The sequence below is a fragment of the Antechinus flavipes genome, chromosome 2 (genome assembly GCF_016432865.1).
Source record: "Antechinus flavipes isolate AdamAnt ecotype Samford, QLD, Australia chromosome 2, AdamAnt_v2, whole genome shotgun sequence".
NCBI lineage: Eukaryota > Metazoa > Chordata > Mammalia > Dasyuromorphia > Dasyuridae > Antechinus > Antechinus flavipes.
In genome coordinates this window covers 461,802,868-461,821,765 of record NC_067399.1, presented here as the reverse complement: position 1 = coordinate 461,821,765, position 18,898 = coordinate 461,802,868, and the positions used below count along the sequence as shown (strand labels likewise).

Here is an 18,898-nt window from a genome sequence, read left to right as displayed (position 1 = left end):
TCTTAGAAATTTGAATCAATCTTTTATCTTTCTTGAATATGAAGTCATTATAGGAGAAATTTACTGAAAAATACTTCCAATTCTAACTGCAACAAATTTGTGCAAAATTTTAAAAAATTTTATATAATCAAAATTTTTCATTTTGTTTTCTGTTGTCTTCTGTGTGTAGTCACAAATTCAAACTTCTATTCATTTATCTAAAATGTAATTTCTTTTTCTTTAATTTGTTTGTGATGTTACCTCTAAATCTATTTTATATCTATTTGAAGTTTATTCCTTATTTGCAGTGTGTGATGTTTCCATCAAACTGCTTTCAATAAAACTATTTTGCAAAATTGTAACACAAGACTTATTTCTATTGGTAAAACTTGATTCACAAAAAAATGTACTCCTGATCTTTTCAGGTGGAGTGAATGGAAGAGTAATAAGCTTATCCTAGTAGTAACTTTGCACTGATTTAAGCTGGATCTAATCCTCTCTATATGTAAAGAATTCCTGCTGTTTTGGGGACCCTTCCTCTCCACTCCCTCAAAACCACAAATATTTAATTTTCTGTTACAGCAAATCACTGACTTGAAGAAAGAAAATTTCAACTTGAAGCTTCGCATCTATTTCCTTGAGGAACGGATACAGCAGAAATTTGACAGCCCCAATGAAGATGTCTATAAAATTGTAAGCATTTGAAATAGAGAATTCTCATCTGTTTTTTCTCATAGTTAATTTAGCCAGACGTTTCTGCTTGATTAATATTTGTTCCCTGAATTAGTATGATTCATATGATTCTCATTTTATTTTAATTGATTATGGACAGTTTGAGGATATTAGCATGACCTTAATATTAAACAGCCATATGGAAGATTAATTTTAATTTAAGGAGAGCTTTTTATGCAGAGTAAAGTAAAACAAAACTGGTAAGTCATAGAAGTTCCTTCTTATTCTCATTCCTTATCTATTATGTCTTTCTATAATTATTTTCTACATTTTATTGAGACTTCCTGCAAAAGCCTGAAGTTAAAGATTGTGGCAGTGTCAGTTTTTCCATTATACAACACTTCTTTATTCCATGTGCACTTATAACTGTCATAGAAATTGGCTCTTGTCTGAAAGTTTGACCCTGAGGTCTCTAGCTGAGAACAAACTTCTGTTACAGGATCTGGGAAAAAAAAAAAAAAAAAGCTCTTGGCTCTCTTGAAAAGAAACAAGTACAAACAGTATTTCAGGGTACATTTCTTTGTCTTTTCTAGCAGAGTTAGTTTTATGTCTGGGAATTATTTCTTCTTTTCACTGTAGAAGTTAGTAGCAGTAGAGGTTTTGAGGGAAGGAAAAAAAAACCCTATTATTGAATTTCAGCCAAGCAACTATAAATTGATGTCTTGAATCAAGAGTATATTAGCTATCATTCTGGTCTTTACCCTTCCTCTCCTTTTTTTTTTTTTTTTTTTTTTAAAGTATGAAAAACACCCTTGTTTTTTAAGACCTTCTCTTCTACCCTCTTATATTATGGAGTTAGTAGTAAGGTCATTAACTTTGTTAATACATCATAGTGAAACTTCATTGTCATGGGCAGTAATAGTTATTTAGAGAAATGTTATTTAGGGATATCCCTGAATGTTTAAATGGCTGTCTCCTATAACATTTCGACCAGTATCCTATTTTTGTGAAATAATAATAAATCAGATTTTGTTGTAGCTTAGGTTTATGTAGCAATTTTCTTATAAGAGCCCTATGAAATGGGAAGTGCAAGTATTATGATCTTTACTTTGACATGAATGATTGAAAAAAAATTATCAGGTGCTTTCTATGCACTAAGCCTCATGCTGCATGTTGAGGGCATATATATAAAAATATCCAAAGAAATCTTCCCCCATAAAACTTGTATTCTAATAAGGGGAGACAACATTATGAGGGAGTGGTGGCCAGAGATGAATCTTTTGGAAGTGAGAGTCTGTAGGAATAGTGAGTGGAACCATACTCATATTTTTTTTCATGAATCATGGTGTTAATTTGATTATTCTTCCATAAACCAGATGTAGAAATGAGTCAGGATAGATAAGCTGTAGCATAGCATGAAACTGGCCAGAGAAACACATTCTGTAGGTTGTGTCTAGACTTTGTAAGTTATGGATAATTTTCATCAGTCGGGAGCTTGGTTCCAGGATAGGTATGGTGGGCCTGCGTTGTTTTAATTATGGGATCTTATTATTACGAAGCTCCTGGCTTCAGGGCGGGAACTGGAGAGCCTGAGCTAGTAAGGAATTATGGCCTGAAGATGACTGGAGGACAGCTAGCTCAGAGAAGTTATGACTTTCCAAATATTACAGAGCTAATATGTGTCAGTGCCAGGTATTTGAACCATCTTTTGAACTAAAGACTAGTTCTTTTTCTACTATATATTTAAATCAGGTTAGTGTTGTGATAAAATTGATAATTTAAAGGAAATTAATAATTTTAATAAAAAATATAGAATAAGATGTCTGTTATTTGAGAGACATTATTGAACATCTACTCAATCATTAAGCATTTATTTAGAACTTACTATGTGCTAGGTACTGCGCTATTCTCTGAGGATACAAAGAAAGGCAAAAGATAGTTGATATTATCAAGGTGGAGGAGACAACATGGAAACAACGATGTACAAACAAGATCTATACAGGAAAAATGGAGGTAATCAAGAGGGAATGCAATAGAATAAGGGGAATTGGGAAAGGTTTCCAGTAGTAGATGGGATTTTAACTAAGACTTGAAAAAAGTCACAAGATGAAGATACATTTTAGCATGGATGACAGCTAATGAAAATTCCTGGAGCCAGGAGATGGAGCATCTTTGTGCAGAGAACATCAAAGAGGCCAGTGTCGCTGGATCAAAATCTTTGTGGGGGAGTGTAGGGCATAAGAAGTCCAAGGAATTGGTGGTAGTAGAGCAGCTATTGAAGGGCTCTGAATGCCAGACCAAAGATTTTATATTTGATCCTGGAGATGATGGGGAGCCATTAGAGTTTATTAAAGGGCATGGGGAGGGGGTCCTTTAGGGAGAGTGATATAGTCAGATCTGCACTTTAAGGAGATCACTGTGTCATTTGAATGAAAGACAGATAAGAATGTAGAGAGACTTGTGGCAGTGATATCAACCAGCAAGCTTTTATAATAATCTAAGAGTAAGGTGATTAGGGCCTGTGGCAGTGTCAGAGGACAGCAGGAAGCATATACAAAGGATATTATGAAGGTAAATTGATGGATAGATCTTGTCAACAGCTTGAATATGGAGAGTGAGAGAGTGAGAGATTAGGGATGACACCTTGGTTTTGAGCTTTGGTGATTGGAAATGTGATGGTAACTTTGGCAGAAATAGAAGTTAGGAAGAGGAGAAAGTTTGGGGGTGGGGTGGAAGGAATAATAAGTTTGTATAGATTAGTACTTTCTATTTCTGTATTAAGTTAAGCGGTGATTCTTGGAGTGTGATCTAGGGGTCCCTGAGACCCTTTCCATTCAGTAAAAACAATTTTAATAATAATAAGATGTTTTAATTTCTGATGTTTTGTTGTTCAGTCAGGGCAAGTCATATTCAGCTCTTCATGACCCTATCTGGAGCTTTCTTGGCAGATACTGGATGTGGTTTGCCATTTCCTTCTCGAGCTCATTTTATAGATGAGGAGCTGAGACAAACAGGGTCAAGTGACTTGTCCAGGGTCACACAGCTAGTAAGTATCTGAGGCCACATTTGAACTTAGGAAGATGAATCTTCCTGACTTCAATGTGCTTCACTTTATAATATGGCGAATTATCAGTTAATTGATGTGGTGGATATGAGCAGATAAAACCTATATAAGGAAAAGCTCTTTGGAGAATCCTAGGACCAAAAACTTGGTGAATGGCTGAATTATATCATCAGAAAGCAAAATGCCTGCCATTATTTAAAAATGTCTTCCTAGTTTATTTTCCTAGCTTTTCTTTTCCTGAGTTATGATTTAATATTATACTTTCTGCCTTTTTTAGAGGGACAGTACAAAGAATCTAGTATAAACATCATTTCTATGACTCTATAAAACTTTGTTGACGATATTGACCACTGTGTTCCTTAGTATACTAAGTTCTGTGTAAGAACTACATGATAAATGCTTTTAAATTAGGTTTCTGGGGATCATATTATATCTTTCCAGGATCTAAGACAGTAGTTCTGCACTTAGTATTTACTCAGATGTCACCTTAACCAGAATTTGAAAAGTTAAACATCAAGCTCGGGCCTATATTGTATTATATCCATATGTCTTATTTTTTATTTTATTTTAATATTAGTTCCCTCAAGTCCTCATGGATGTAATTAGGACTGAATTAACCCAGAATTTTAAAACTAGAAGTGACCTTAAACATCATTTTACAGATAAGGAAACTGAAGCCCAGGTTCAGGACCTGTCCAGTATCCCAGTTTTGTGGTAGTACTGATTGTGAGCAAGCTGTACAGATTCTTAATGCAGTATTTTGTTCATAATACATGCAATGATTTCTAACTGCTACAGAATCATAGCACCACAGATTCTGCTTCTTGGATTGTGTTTTATGTCACTTGTGTGGTTCTCTCCAAAACTTGGTGTTAATTAACAGTGGCCTTGGTTCAGTTTTATATACCTTTATATAATTCTTTGGAAAAGAAGGATTGAATTTCTTCATTTGTTGGTATGAACTTATTTTCAACATTTCAAGTTGTAGCTATTTTTAGGTCGTACTTTGGAAGTAAGTTCTATTCCAGTAATAAGACAATTGCATTTTCCTAAATGCTTCAATTTCAGATCATACTTACAAGATCAGGAATTTTATTTCTTCTGACCCCTTGAGCAGTTTGAAAAAAATGTAAGCTCCTGAGAACAAAGATAGTGCAGAGTGATATAACAAATGTAAAATGCTTTGCAAACCTTAAAGCTAAATCTAAATACTAGATACTATTATTATGGCATTATAATGTAGAACTGAGAAGTTACCTGACTTCTACATTCATGTGTATTGTATGTGAAAAATTAAATTTGAATTTCAGTCTTCTGACTTTAGAATCATACATCTCCTTGTGAAAAGTTCTGAAAATTAGGATACAGGGTCCTAGTTCTAAGTATTGTGGAACTTTGGGTAAGGCATTTAATTTTCAATTTTCTGATCTTTAAAATGAAGGGGGTCAGGTTAAAAGATCTCAAGCTCCCTTCCAATTTGAATCTTTCATGTTCTAATATTGTACATTTTAGGATCACTCCTCGGTCTAAAAGTCTTTGCTCTGTGATCTCTTTGTGCTGAAATTTTCCATTTCCAAAGACTTGGACATTGCTTTAGAAATGGTGTTGGACTTAAATTCTTTCACAAACAAGCTTTTGTCTTTGCTCTTAGAACAGTGAAGATACAAAACTTGTCATGTTCAGCACCGTGTCAGCTGTTGCTTTTCCAGTTATGTTGTCATTGATCTCTGTCACTTTCAGTCCATATTATCCTCTGCAGTGAATTGGCGTCTGCTTTTGAGCTAATAGGATTTATATCTTTCTTAAATCAACTTATCTTCTAAATCAAGGCAACTTTGGAAACTTTTTGCAGGTCAAGGTTGCCTTTTCCTGTGCTTTTTATTTTAGTCTAGAGCACTTTAAAGACCGTCTCTCTTTTTTGTCCTTGCAGCTTATTTTACAGGTAGGGAAAATGGAAATGCTAAAGGATGATGTAACTTACTCATTGTCCTCTGTGAAATCATTGGCAGTTCCAAGCATCACAATTGCAGATTTTTCATTTTCTCAAAATGTACTCTTTCTATTTGATAACACCAATAATAATAGCCCACATTTATCTGTAGCTTTATAGTTTGCAAAGAGGTTCTCTCCCAAAAGCTCTTTGAAGTAGGTGTAGGTGCTACAAATAGGAATATTTTCATTGTACAGCTGGAAAAATTAACTTATCCATGAGCCAACTTGCTTAAAGTCACAAGAATAGTAAGGGACTGAGCTAGTCATGAGCATAAATTTTGGCATGAAGTGAAAGAAGACTTAATTTTAGTCAAAGGATTTAGATTTGAGTTCCAATTCTGTTGCTCCTTGTTTGACACTTGGCCTTTCACTCTCCTCCTTGGACCTCAGTTTCCTTTAAAATAAGAGAATTGGACTAGAAGATTCCTTTCTGACTTCTTTCCTTCCTCTCTTTTTTCCTCCCTTTCTTTCTTCTTTCATTCTTTCCTTTCTCCTGTCCCATATTCCCCAATTATATATAAAAATTTTAACATTCATTTAAAAAAATTTTGAGTTTTAAATTCTTTCCCTTCAGATTACCCTTCCTTCACACTTTGAGAAGGCATTGATTATACCTTATTACATGTGAATCTCAAGACATTTCCATATTGGCAATATAAAAGAAAATGCATACACAAAAAACAATAAAAATAGCTCTAAAAAAAGTGTGCTTCAATATGCACTCAGAGATGATCAATTTTCTCTCTTGGGTTGGATAGAATTTTTCATTATGGGTCTTTTGGAATTGTCTTGGTTTATTATTCAAAATGATTTCTAAGGGTCTTTCCAACTCCAAGTACAATAATTCTCTGATTCTAAATCTATGTTCTTTCTACTACACAATACAGATATCCTTATGTTTCTTGTAATGTCATGCTGTATCCAGGGAGGAGGAAGAACTTTCTGATGCCCTTATAATGAAACCATCATGCACATGTTAAAGAGATAATCTTAAATTTTTCAAGATTTTCTTGAATATATCACTGTGGGCAGCGACTTAAGACTGGGCAAAAGACGCAGGAAAACGAAGAACAAGCATTTATAAAGTGCCTGCTATGTGGCACTTTGCCGAGTGCTTTATAAATATTATCTTGCTTGATCCTTGCAATAACTCTGTGAGGTAGGAAGTGAGAGAAAGATTTAGGGAGATGAAAGATCAGTTGATAATTGTTTTAGAATTAAAATCCCCACAGATGGAAAACAGAGGGTAAAGTAGAAAGTTCTGATGGAGGGAACAGGGGAAAAGCCCCTGAAACAAGATGGCAAAGTTATAAGAAGTAGAAATCTTGTGAAAATTCTCTTCAGTAATTTTATATCATCAAAATTATCAAATAAAACTTTGATAAGATTATAAAGTTGGATTGGGAATCATAGAGGCCTTTTCAGGTGAGGGTTTGCTAATTAATCGATTAGTCATATTATAATGTGAGTAGAGCAATATAATTATTTTTTCATTATCAAGTCAAACCATTTTTTGGCAGTGGGAATAGGTCTCCCTAGATAGAAGTGGGCAAAGTGCAAAAAATTTTTTTCACTTAAAGAAAATGTTAGTTATATATAGGAATTTTCTGTGTGCGCTATATAATAGTTATATAGAATCTTACAAGTTAGAGTCTTAATGATTATCTGGCCCATTTCCTTCTTGAAGCATGTTTCTCCTCTACAACATCTTTGCCAAATGGTCACTTTAGTTTATGCTTTTTTTGTTAAGGATCTCACTGTCTCACGAAGCCATTTTGTTAAACCATCATTCTTTTTCTTTCTTTCTTTTTTTTTTTTTTTAATTTTCAAAAGCATTTTATTTTTCCAAATAAATGTAAAGATAGTTTTCAACATTCATTTGTAAGATTTTGTGTTCCAAATTTTTCTCTCTCCATCTTTTATCTTCCCCCTCCTCAAGACAGCAACATTCTTTTTTTTTTTTTTTAATATTTTATTTTATTTTATAATAACTTTATATTGATAGAATCCATGCCAGGGTAATTTTTTTACAACATTATCCCTTGCACTCGTTTCTGTTCCGATTTTTCCCCTCCCTCCCTCCACCCCCTCCCCTAGATGGCAAGCAGTCCTATATATGTTAGATATGTTGCAGTATATCCTAGATACAATATATGTTTGCAGAACCGAAACAGTTCTCTTGTTGCACAGGAAGAATTGGATTCAGAAGGTAAAAATAACCCGGGAAGAAAAACAAAAATGCAAATAGTTCACATTCATTTCCCAGTGTTTTTTCTTTGGATGTAGCTGCTTCTGACCATCATTTATCAATTGAAACTGAGATAGGTCTCTTTGTCAAAGAAATCCACTTCCATCAGAATACATCCTCAAACAATATTGTTGTCGAAGTGTATAATGATCTCCTGATTCTGCTCATTTCACTTAGCATCAGTTCATGTAAGTCTCGCCAGTCCTCTCTGTATTCATCCTGCTGGTCATTTCTTACAGAACAATAATATTCCATAACATTCATATACCACAATTTACCCAGCCATTCTCCAATTGATGGAGAATCCATTCAATTTCCAGTTTCTAGCCACTACAAACAGGGCTGCCACAAACATTTTGGCACATACAGGTCCCTTTCCCTTTTTTAGTATCTCTTTGGGATATAAGCCCAATGGAAACACTGCTGGATCAAAGGGTATGCACAATTTGATAACTTTTTGGACATAATTCCAGATTGTTCTCCAAAATGGTTGGATTCATTCACAATTCCACCAGCAATGCATCAGTGTCCCAGTTTTCCCGCATCCCCTCCAACATTCATCATTATTTTTTCCAGACAGCAACATTCTGATATAGATTAAATATGTGCAGTCCTTTTAAACATATTTCCATATTTGTCATGTTGTGCAAGAAAAATCAGACCAAAAGTGAGGGAAAAAAAAAAAAACCAAGAGAAAGAAAAAACAAACAAAAATAAATGAAAATACTATGCTTTGATCCATATTCAGTCTCTATAGTTCTCTCTTATTTTCCATCCCAATTCTATTGGAATTTCCTTGAATCACCACATTATTGAGAAGATCCAGCTCCATCACAGTTGATCATCATATAATAGTGTTTTTTTTTTTTATTATAGGTTTTTATTTATAAAAAACATATGGATGGGTAATTTTTAACACTGACCCTTGCAAAACCTTCTGTTCCAAATTTTCCCCTCCTTTCCCCCATCCCCTCCCCTACATGGCAGGTATTCTAATACATGTTAAAATATATGTTAAATGGCTATGTATACATATCCATACAGTTATCTTGCTACACAAGAAAAATTGGATCTATAAAGAAAACAAAAAACCTGAGAAGGAAAACAAAAATGCAAGCAATCATCAACAGAGAGCTATATGGTAGTCTACACTCAGTTCCCGCAGGCCTGTCTCTGAGTGTATATGGCTTTCATATCACTAAACAATTGGAATTGGTCTGAATCAATTCACTGTTGAGGAGAGACATCTATCAGAATTGATCAACATATAGTCTTGTTGCCATGTACAATGATCTCCTGGTTCTGCTCATCCCACTTAGCATCAGTTCATATAAGTTTCTCTAGGCCTCTCTGAAATCATCCTGTTGGTCATTTCCATATAATAATGTTACTGTGTACAATGTTCTCCTGGTTCTGCTCAGTTCACTCAGGATCAGTTCATGTAATTCTTTCCAGGCTTTTCTGAAATCATCTTGCTTATTATTTTTTATAGAACAATAATATTCCATTAAATTTATATACCATAACTTATTCATCCATTCCCCAACTGAAGGGTATCCACTTAATTTCTAGTTCCTTGCCACTACAAAAAGAGTTTTTACAAACATTTTTTGCGCATGTGGGATCTTTTTCCTCTTTTGTGATCAATTTGGGGTACAGACCCAGTAGTGAGACTGCTGGATCAAAGGGTATGCACAGTTTTATAGCCCTTTGACCATAGTTCCAAATTGTTCTCCAGAATGATTAAATCATTTCATAAGTCCACCAACAATCTTTAGTGTCCCATTTATCATTGTTTCCTGTCATCTTAGCCTCATAAGAGATATGAGATGGTACCTCAGAGTTGTCTTAATTTGTATTTTTCTAATCAATAGTGATTTAAAGAATTTTTTATATGACTAGAAATGGCATTAATTTCTTCATCTGAAAATTGTCTGTTTATATCTTTTGACCATTTATCAATTAGGGAATGACATATCCTTATAAGTTTGGTTTGGTTTTCCATATATTTAGGAAATGAGGCCTTTGTTGGAAACATTGGGTATAATGCCCTCCCCCCTCCAGCTTTCTGCTTCCCTTCTAATCTTGGCTGCATTAGTTTTGTCTGTGCAAAGACATTTTAATTTAATGAAATCAAAATGATTCATTTTGCCTTTCATAATGTTCTCCAGTTCTTTGTTAAGCCATCATTTTTAATGCTTCAGGTATTATGCCTAAGGCTATATATATTATCAGTGGTGTACATTGCTATATTTTCTATTTATTTAGCTCATTGATTTTTCCAAATTTTCCTCTTTTGCTGAGAGTTGTACATCTCATTTGAATCAGGTCATTTTGATTTACTAATGAACAAAGAAAAATGGGTGGAATATCCATGTTCATTGCTAATCAATCATATCACATCATTGTATGTTTTTCTTGTGTTTGTATTCTGTAATGGGATCTGTTAAAGTAATAGATTAGAATTCATTATTTTTCTCTTCTTCTCACTGGCTTTTTTTTATATGCTTAAATACATTCCCACGTCTGTGACCACCATATGCAGAATTGTAAACAACCAGAAGTAATTGCTTTGGAATGGTAAAAACAAACTGCAGAATTGCCTATAAATTTACTTGGCAAAGGGCAAACAATTTTTAAATCAACTTTACTTGAATGACATTTATATGGTGATGTTTAAATGCTTTGGGTTTTTGGAAGCCTGAAAAATTTATGTGATTATTCTGAGATGGAGGAATTTCCAAACTTTCTTTCTTTCTTTTTTTTTTTTTTTTAATAGTATCTTCAATAAATTCCCTTTCTAGTGTGTGCTTAGGCTAATGAGATTTTGAGTGTGCTTTTTGCCTATTATTAGCAATGCAAAGTGAATATGGACTTGAAACATTGTTTATTGAATGGATTTTTTTGTATTTTCTTGTAATTTTACAATGTACCCTTTTTCTCTGAAATATATCTTGAAGAACATTGAGTTGAAAGTGGAGCTGGAAAGCCTGAAACGTGAATTGCAGGAGAGGGAGTATCTCCTCATCAAAGCCTCGTAAGTACTGCCTCATATATAAAACTTTGTAACCTTTTCGGTAATTTTAGCATAAAAATCCTGGCCAAGAAGATGAATAAAACCTCATATTTTGATGTTTTTTATGTAGCATATTAACCAATGTGTGCTCAACCAAGCTTACATATATGAAAATGCATCATTTACCTTTGAAGTACAGTCTCCTTTAGTGTAAAATGTGGTAATTAATGGTGGAAAGCTCCCTCTAACAGAAGAGACTCCAAGTTTACCGAGTATGCCACAAGGTTGAGAGTTGGACCTGGGATTTGATTAGACTCTGTTTCTTTGCTTTTGGAGGTGATGTGTATGCTTCTTTGATGCCTAGTTTTCCCATTAGTGAAGTGAAGGGATAGTATAGGGTAGTTGATCTCTCGGGTTTTATGTGATCATAAAATGATGTGCTTCTATAATTTTGAACCTATCAGAAGATGCCAATCAGTCATTCAGCAAATATTTATTAAAAATAACTACTATGTGCCAGGTAATTGTTAATTCTGGAGATACAAAGACAAAATAAATAGGCCTTGCCCTCAAAGAATTTAATATGCTCTGGGGTGCAGAAAGACAACCATAAGCAGCAAGACAGAATGGTAAAAATCTATGGTAAAAATCTAAAAAGTGGTACAGAAGAACCAGTATTTATAAAAGAAATGAAGGAATTTCTGCATTAGATGAAGTTTGAATTAGATAATGATAGCTTATTTATTTAGTCCTTTAAAGTTTACAAAACAGTGGACTCATAATATTCCTATTATGTTGTTATTGGTAGGAAACTATAAGGGACTGGGGTGAAATCAATTGATTATAGTCACATAGCTAGTAATGACAACCATGAGTAGAATTCATTTTTCTGATTTCTTGATTCTATCTTCTCTGTGTTAAGTTTATGTTTCTTGAAAATTTAGCCATTAGGAAATAGGAGATAGGTATCAGAAAGAATTTAGATATATTTCCTTTATTATTATGTTTGCTATAAACCCAAACTTTGGTGGAAGGGTAAGGGGGGATTTTTAAGGAATCTTCAGAATTAGCATAATTTTTCTTTAAAAGAAATAAGGATTTAGCTTTGGAATCACAGAGTCATGGCTTTGGTGTACAATTCTCATTCACCATTAATCAAACAAAACATAATCCTAGTGTTTTAGACATAATAACTTTGGCATTTTGTGTTTTTAACAACACATAACTATAGGGTGTAGGCAGGCTGATTTTGTTTTGCTTGCACAATCTCTTGTCTCAAATAGATCGATATGCTGTGTTTAAAATTCTTTTCCTATGAGTTGACAGAATATGCTGCATTAAACCTCCTTTAATTTCTCCAGATTTATTTTTATTGGTTTTGGCTCAGTCACCCTCTCTTCCAGTTACAAAATAAGCTTGTATGTCTTTCATTAGAAAAGTGTTTGTCAATACCTCATGTCTTCAGTCTGCTTATTCATGGTCAAAATTAGACCCATCTTTTCCTCGGTGTTCATACTTTTTCTGTGTCTTTGCAGCAAAGCGGTTGAAAGCCTGGCAGAAGGGGGTGGTTCAGAAATTCAGCGTGTGAAAGAGGATGCTCACAAAAAGATGCAGCAAGTTGAAGACCACCTAACAAGAAAAATATTCCATCTAGAAGAGGCAAGTGTAAACCTTGGAGGAATAGTACAGTTTTCTTAGAGCCTTTAGGGAGAGTGAAGAGTCTGGTATTATTTTGTAACTTTTGCTTAAGATGCTCATTTTTTAGTAATGACTGGGACTTGAATATTGTTTGAAATGAGCTTCCTTATCGGTGGGCTAGATTTTCTCTAAGAGTTCCTTCCATCTACAGATTCAATTTCTACTACTTGATAGGAAATGATTATATCACAGACTTAAATATTTCTCCATTTTAAATAAACCTTACACTATCAAATTCTTAAAGTATTTCGTTTTCCTATTGTTTACACTGCCAGAACAAATGATTCTTTTTAAGTGTGTGAGAAGATTAGGTGGCAAGAGCCTTGATTTACACACAAGTCTTTTGACTTCAGATCTTAGATGTTTTCTATATGGCTTCCTAACACTTAAAATATTAGGCCTGTACTGGAATGGAAGGAGGTGGTCCTTTCCTTTATTCAGACTGAGCAGTATAGTTCTCAATATAGATTTAGAAATAATTTTATATAAACACCATTATCTTTGAGATCATGAGGCAAAACCCTATTTGGGCAAGCAATAATATGATAACATTATAGATATGTGTGTGTGTGTGTGTGTGTGTGTGTGTGTACACATATATAAATAGCAAAGAACATTGCACAGAACTTTACCTAAGCAACTCTGAGATCCAATTCACTTGCAAGACATTTTGATTAACACTGATGTGTACTTCTGTGTTACAGATCTAGGCTTAGAGTTTTTTCCTTTGATGATACAAATAATTTTCCTACTGACTTCCTTGAGCTTTCAGGGGAGGTATATGTTGCATTTATCACCACTTAAATCACTGCAGAGATTTAGAAAATGTAGGTTCAGATTTTCTAGTTTCTAGTTACTATGAAGGAGTGAAATCTGTATGTGAATTACTGTGTGGTTCTTGTTTGGAATTTATTTATAAATATGCAGTATTGTGGGGAGCATTTCATTTTCGTTGAAATTGTAAATATTGATTTGATTTAGAAAAAATTAGGAAAAGCTCTTTGTGAGTTAATTGAGTCTTTTCCTTTGGAAATGCTTATAACTCTTCAATATATAAGAGGTAATGGAAAAAATGGCTGGCAAATGTATTTATTACCAATTCTCACTGTGTATATAGTACAATTCAGGGAGGGAGAACTGCTGGAGAAGAAGTCATAAATATTTATATTTTAATCCAATTTCCTTTCAAAATGTTTCCAATTGAATTGAAAAATCACATTGGATGCATTTAATTTAACTCTAGGACGTCAAAGCAGCCCAGGCAGAAGTGGAAAAGGCCTTTGCAATGGCAGAGAAGGAAAAGGTTCTCAGAATGGGTTTGGAAGAAAAACTTTCATCTCTGAAGACGGTACAGCAGGGAGATATGGAGGAGGCCCTATCTGAGGAAGACAAAGACAGGTCTGACCTTTATCACTCTAGTATCATAATACTTCATTTATCTGGCAGCAGTAGGAAAGGAGGCATTGTACACTAAAAATTTCCCTGCTAACTGATGTTTTCCAATGAGTGTCAAAACTTTATTATTTGTAACTATTTTAGTTGGAAAAATTTTGGAAACAGATGTCATTTCCCTTGAGCATTCTTAAAGTACAGTGTGCATCCTTTACCTTTTATGGAATTCTTACTCCTACCAGTAATTGCATGGGGTTATAATTCTCTGGTACTGTTGGGGCACTTAGTAAGCTGCTAAAGCAGTTTTAAGAAAGCTTTGGTACTGAAAACTGTGGTTATCTTGGAAGTTCATTTATTTATGATGTTTCCTTTAATAAAATCTGCTTTTATACTAGATGCTCTCAGTTTGCTGTGCTTTTTAAGTTCTTGTCTGCTCTTTGTAGTTTATCTGTCTTCTGTTGCTCACAGATGTAATTTCTTTTGGTGACCTAAGTATATTTGCTTTTAGCAACACCAACCTCCCTTTTAATTGTTCTTAATCTGTGGACTAAGGCTAATATAATCAAGCTTATTTGAAATGTGTTGTATTTTAGTCTAATATGCTCTGAATATCTCTTGGATTTGAGGAAAATCCAAGGATCTTATGTATGAACTATGCTACATGGACTCTCTGATATCTGTCTTAATTTCTATAGACTTTTTTTTTTTTTTTTTGCTTCTGTGTTATTACTTTCTAGATATTTGGAATTGTGGTTGTTGAGTATTTAAACAAGTAATTGTTCACTATTAAGTAAAAATTTTGGAAGCTTGGCTGCTCTCATTTTTGGTCTAGGAGTGCTTTTGCTTCCAATTTCTTTTTACCTGTTGGTAAGGTGAGCAGTTCCTTCTAATTTTCATGTGGTTTAGAACAGAATAATAATTTTTGCCATATATAGATGGCTTTACATTTAGAAACTACTTTGCACACATCAGCTTATTTTATTTTTATGACATCCCTGTGAGCTAAGTTGTATGAGTATTTTCCCCATTTTACAGATGAAAAACTGAGGATTAGGCTGTTCTAAAGGCTTTCTTCAAGGTTATCCAGTTAGGATATGGCAGAACTAGGACTTGAGTCCAGTTCTTCTGACTTCTTCCCATTATGCTGTCCTAGCTCCCTGGGGTGACATGTGACTAAGGAATAAGCTGACTGTTGGACCAAAGGCAAGATGTTTGGATTTGAATATGCCCATCCCTGTTCTAACTTGCCTGTTCTGCATTTTTGGGGTGATTTATTTCAACTACTGAACATGTTGGTTTTCTTTTGTTCCACTTAGAAATTTCCACATATATATAAGGTGATCAGCCTTGTGATCACTGTGGAGTCCTTTTGTGGAGACAGGCCTGGGTCTCTTCTGTTTTGTGAGAGGAGATGATATGCTCAGACTAGGGTAATTGTCCTTCATGAGATCCTTAAGCTTTATAGTTTGGGGATCACGGTGATAAAGTAGGCAGAGGGCTGCCACTTTGTTTTATTAGGAATGCTTGATTGAGGGGTCAGAGTCATAACTTTTTTCATGCAAAGTCGCCTAAGGCTGAGAGCACAGTCCTGTAAGCGAGAAACAGCTGCTTTGTAACATTGAGTAAATGACTTCAGCTCCATGGGCCTCATATATTGGGGCAGGACTGAATATTGCCCAAAGTCCTTAGTGGCTCCAGCATCCTGTGTTCCAAATATCCCTTTCAGCTCTAAGGTTTTATATTGAGAAGTTCTCTGTAGTACTTAGGAGAGAAGTGGCATGCCACAGTGCGAGAGAGCTACCCTGGGTTCAAGTCCCACCACTGACCAACGCTGTGAGTGAGCTTGTACAAGGCACTGACCATCTGGTTGTTCAGACAGCTCTCTAAGATTATCTTAGCACCAAGAAGGTGCTGACCTGTATTGGGAGAGGGATTTTCTTCACCTTGGAGTTCTCCCGGGTGATGAAATCTGAGCTCAAGGCTCTTTTCTTTTCTAGTACTAACATTGTGTTAAAGAATGGGTATTCTTTCATTACTGTTTAGAGATGCATTGTCATAGTTAACATGGGCTTTTTTCTTAGTTACTTTTGTCCCATTGGGCTAAGTATAATATTAAAATAATATTTATTTACATCTCGTTCTTTTTTAGACTGATAGAGGATTTGAGACTGACTTTGAAGAAAAAAGATGCTTTAATTCAGGAACTTGAAGAGGCAAAATCTCAAATGGGATCTCCTGATGAGAAGTCGTCATCTGGAAAACTCAGAGATCTTACTGCTGCTTTCAGGGAAGAAAAGGAATTAGAGATAGAGGTGAGGCAGTGGGCATTTTAATTAGCATTCCTGGTTCTTCCATGGAGGATGCATATACATCTTCCATATTTTATGTATAAACACGAATAAACAAATGCAGCCAGCTACTTGTCAGTGGTTAGGTAGCAAAAATGAGTACTGTCATAGCATGCTGGAATTGTTAAAAATTATATATATTTGTATTAAGTATATGAAAGAACAGGTAGCCCTAATATTACTTGTTGAATTACCTATTAATGAATTAACATGGAGGAGTATTTTCAAGTTTTCTCTCCTCTCTGATTTCCTACAGTAAAAATGTGGTCTATTCTTGACAATTCCAACGTTGCAGTGAGAAGCAGATATCCTTTATCAGAAGCATTAGAAGATTTAGTGCAAAAATAAGTCTCATAAAAATAGTAACTTGGAAAGTTCAAATCTTAGCTATGACCTTCTGTTCTTTTACAATGGAGGCTTCATATAAGTCACAATATATTAGGTGATTATCAGTAATATTTATTTGAATTTTCTGTTTCTATATTAAGAAAGGCCATTGTTCTAACTAACAATTGTATGTTTTTAGCATTATCGGTTAGATTTAGTCTGGAATTTTAATGGTTTACAATATTGTTCCCATGATTAGTTACTTTTAAGTTTTTCCCTTGAACTCACTTTTGCATTCCTCACAGTCTTTCATCTGTCTTTTTATTTATACCCACCAGAGCTGAATAAACCATGATCAGTGATCACTTCATGTCATGCCTGGTTCTTTGTGTCAGCTCACTTTTTCTATGCTTTGTTCCAAATGAAATGTTGTAAATTAAATATATGGAGCTTTGTTCTAATTGATTATGATGTTTAAGGAGAATACTTATGGGGAAATATTTTTAGAGCCTTTTTCTTTTTCTTTTATATTAATATATAAATGTTAATAAATTAATGTTTATTTTGTTTTGTTAGGCTATTCAAATGGAACTTAGAAATGAAAGAAATTGCTTTGAAAAGAAAATTCTGGTATGTTTAAATCATATATTTAGATTCATAAACTTATTAATGCCTTATTTCCTATTCTAAATATAAATGACTAAGTTAAAATTTGATCAAATCCATTGTAGTTTCCCATGACCAGACTATTGTAGTCATTTTTTAGGTACTATGTTTTAGAGAAGATATTGATAAACTAAAGATATCTAGGATGGTGATAAGGGGATTTGAAACCATGTCATGAAAAGTAACTGAAGAAAATGAAGTTATTTTGTTAAGAGAAGACTGAAGTAGGGGGATGGAAAAGAATGGGGAAAAGATTTATTAAGTGCCTAATTTGTTTCACATAGAACTTTGCAAATATTATCTTATTTGGTCTTTATACCAACCCTGTGATATAGATGATATTATCTCTTTTTTATAGTTGAGGAAAACTGACACAAAGGTTAAGTTAACCTGAAGTGATATTTAAATTCAGATCTTCCTGATAGTAAGTCTAAACATTATGTGCCATTGATATGGCTTGACGATGGCTGTCTTGATGATATATTGTTTTTAAATATAGGGAGGATCTTGGGATCATAGATTTGGAGTTGAAAGAGACTCTGAGCTAGGCAGTGTACTATGTATGCACTGGTGGTCATTGGAGATCAGTGGGCCAGTCCCTCATTTTAGAGATAAGGGATCTGAGATCCAAAGAAATTTTGTAAGATTGCCTAAGATCAAACAAGTGGTAAGTAGTAGAGCTCAGATTTGGACTTTCAACTTTTGCCTCCAAATCCATCCTTTACTGTAGCGGGCTGAAACTCTGAAAGATGTATTTGAATCTTAGACAGCAGAGCACTTTAAGGCTAATTACCTATTCAAAGTGTGATAATAGTTCTATAAACATAGAGTGATATGATGGCTCTCCTCATGATTGGTGCTTGCTGAATGTATTGTCTTGAGGTAATTAGAAGCAAGGATTGAAGGGCTGAAGGAGAGGATCAGAACCTCTCTGCTGTAGCACACTGAGGAGAGAGAATTTCAGACTCCAGAGTCCAGGATTCATCTTTGGCAAGCTGTGTGGCAGCTTGTTGCCTCCTTCACTGCTCCTCCTAAAGACCAAAGACTTTGATTGATCCTGACTCTGACTGATCCTGAGGACATTATACTTTCCTCCCTTAGATTTCCATTCCATTGCTCTAGAGTGAAGAATCAGGCAGAGAGAGGAGATCGAAGGAGGGGCAGGGAAGTAAATCTGAATTTATTATAAGAACTTCTTAGAAGTTTGAGCTGCTACATAGTATGATAGGATGTTTGGGAAACTGAGTTCTTTAGCATTTGAGGTATTCAAATGGAAGCTGGGTGACCATTTTGTAGGAATGTTGTAGAGGAGATCCATGCTGCAGAAAAGATGCTTTGCTCTTCGATCCTTTCAAGCTTAAAGAGTCTAGAATCCTGGGAAATTAAATCCTTTGGAAATTTCTGTGTCATTGCAGGATTCAATTGGTACTTTGCGTTTTACAATACCATTTGGTATGTTCTTCACTGCTTGGTTGTGACTATGTGCACATTCCAGA

The 18,898-nt window shown here is 34.5% G+C and overlaps 1 protein-coding gene across 8 annotated transcripts in view; it reads left to right on the top strand.

Annotated features, from left to right (window-relative positions):
- The window catches only part of CDK5RAP2 (CDK5 regulatory subunit associated protein 2), a 150,531-nt gene that overhangs the window by 28,029 nt on the left and 103,604 nt on the right, over window positions 1–18,898 (top strand). For all 8 annotated transcript variants that reach the window (XR_007950880.1, XM_051979527.1, XM_051979528.1 and 5 more), the window contains 6 exons: window positions 562–672; window positions 10,916–10,992; window positions 12,507–12,630; window positions 13,913–14,067; window positions 16,211–16,373; window positions 17,313–17,366. Coding sequence is in view for 7 of the 8 variants with exons in the window: in XM_051979527.1 (XP_051835487.1) it covers window positions 562–672; window positions 10,916–10,992; window positions 12,507–12,630; window positions 13,913–14,067; window positions 16,211–16,373; window positions 17,313–17,366 (684 nt within the window). In the remaining variant the exon portion in view is untranslated. The remainder of the gene's footprint in view (window positions 1–561; window positions 673–10,915; window positions 10,993–12,506; window positions 12,631–13,912; window positions 14,068–16,210; window positions 16,374–17,312; window positions 17,367–18,898) is intronic.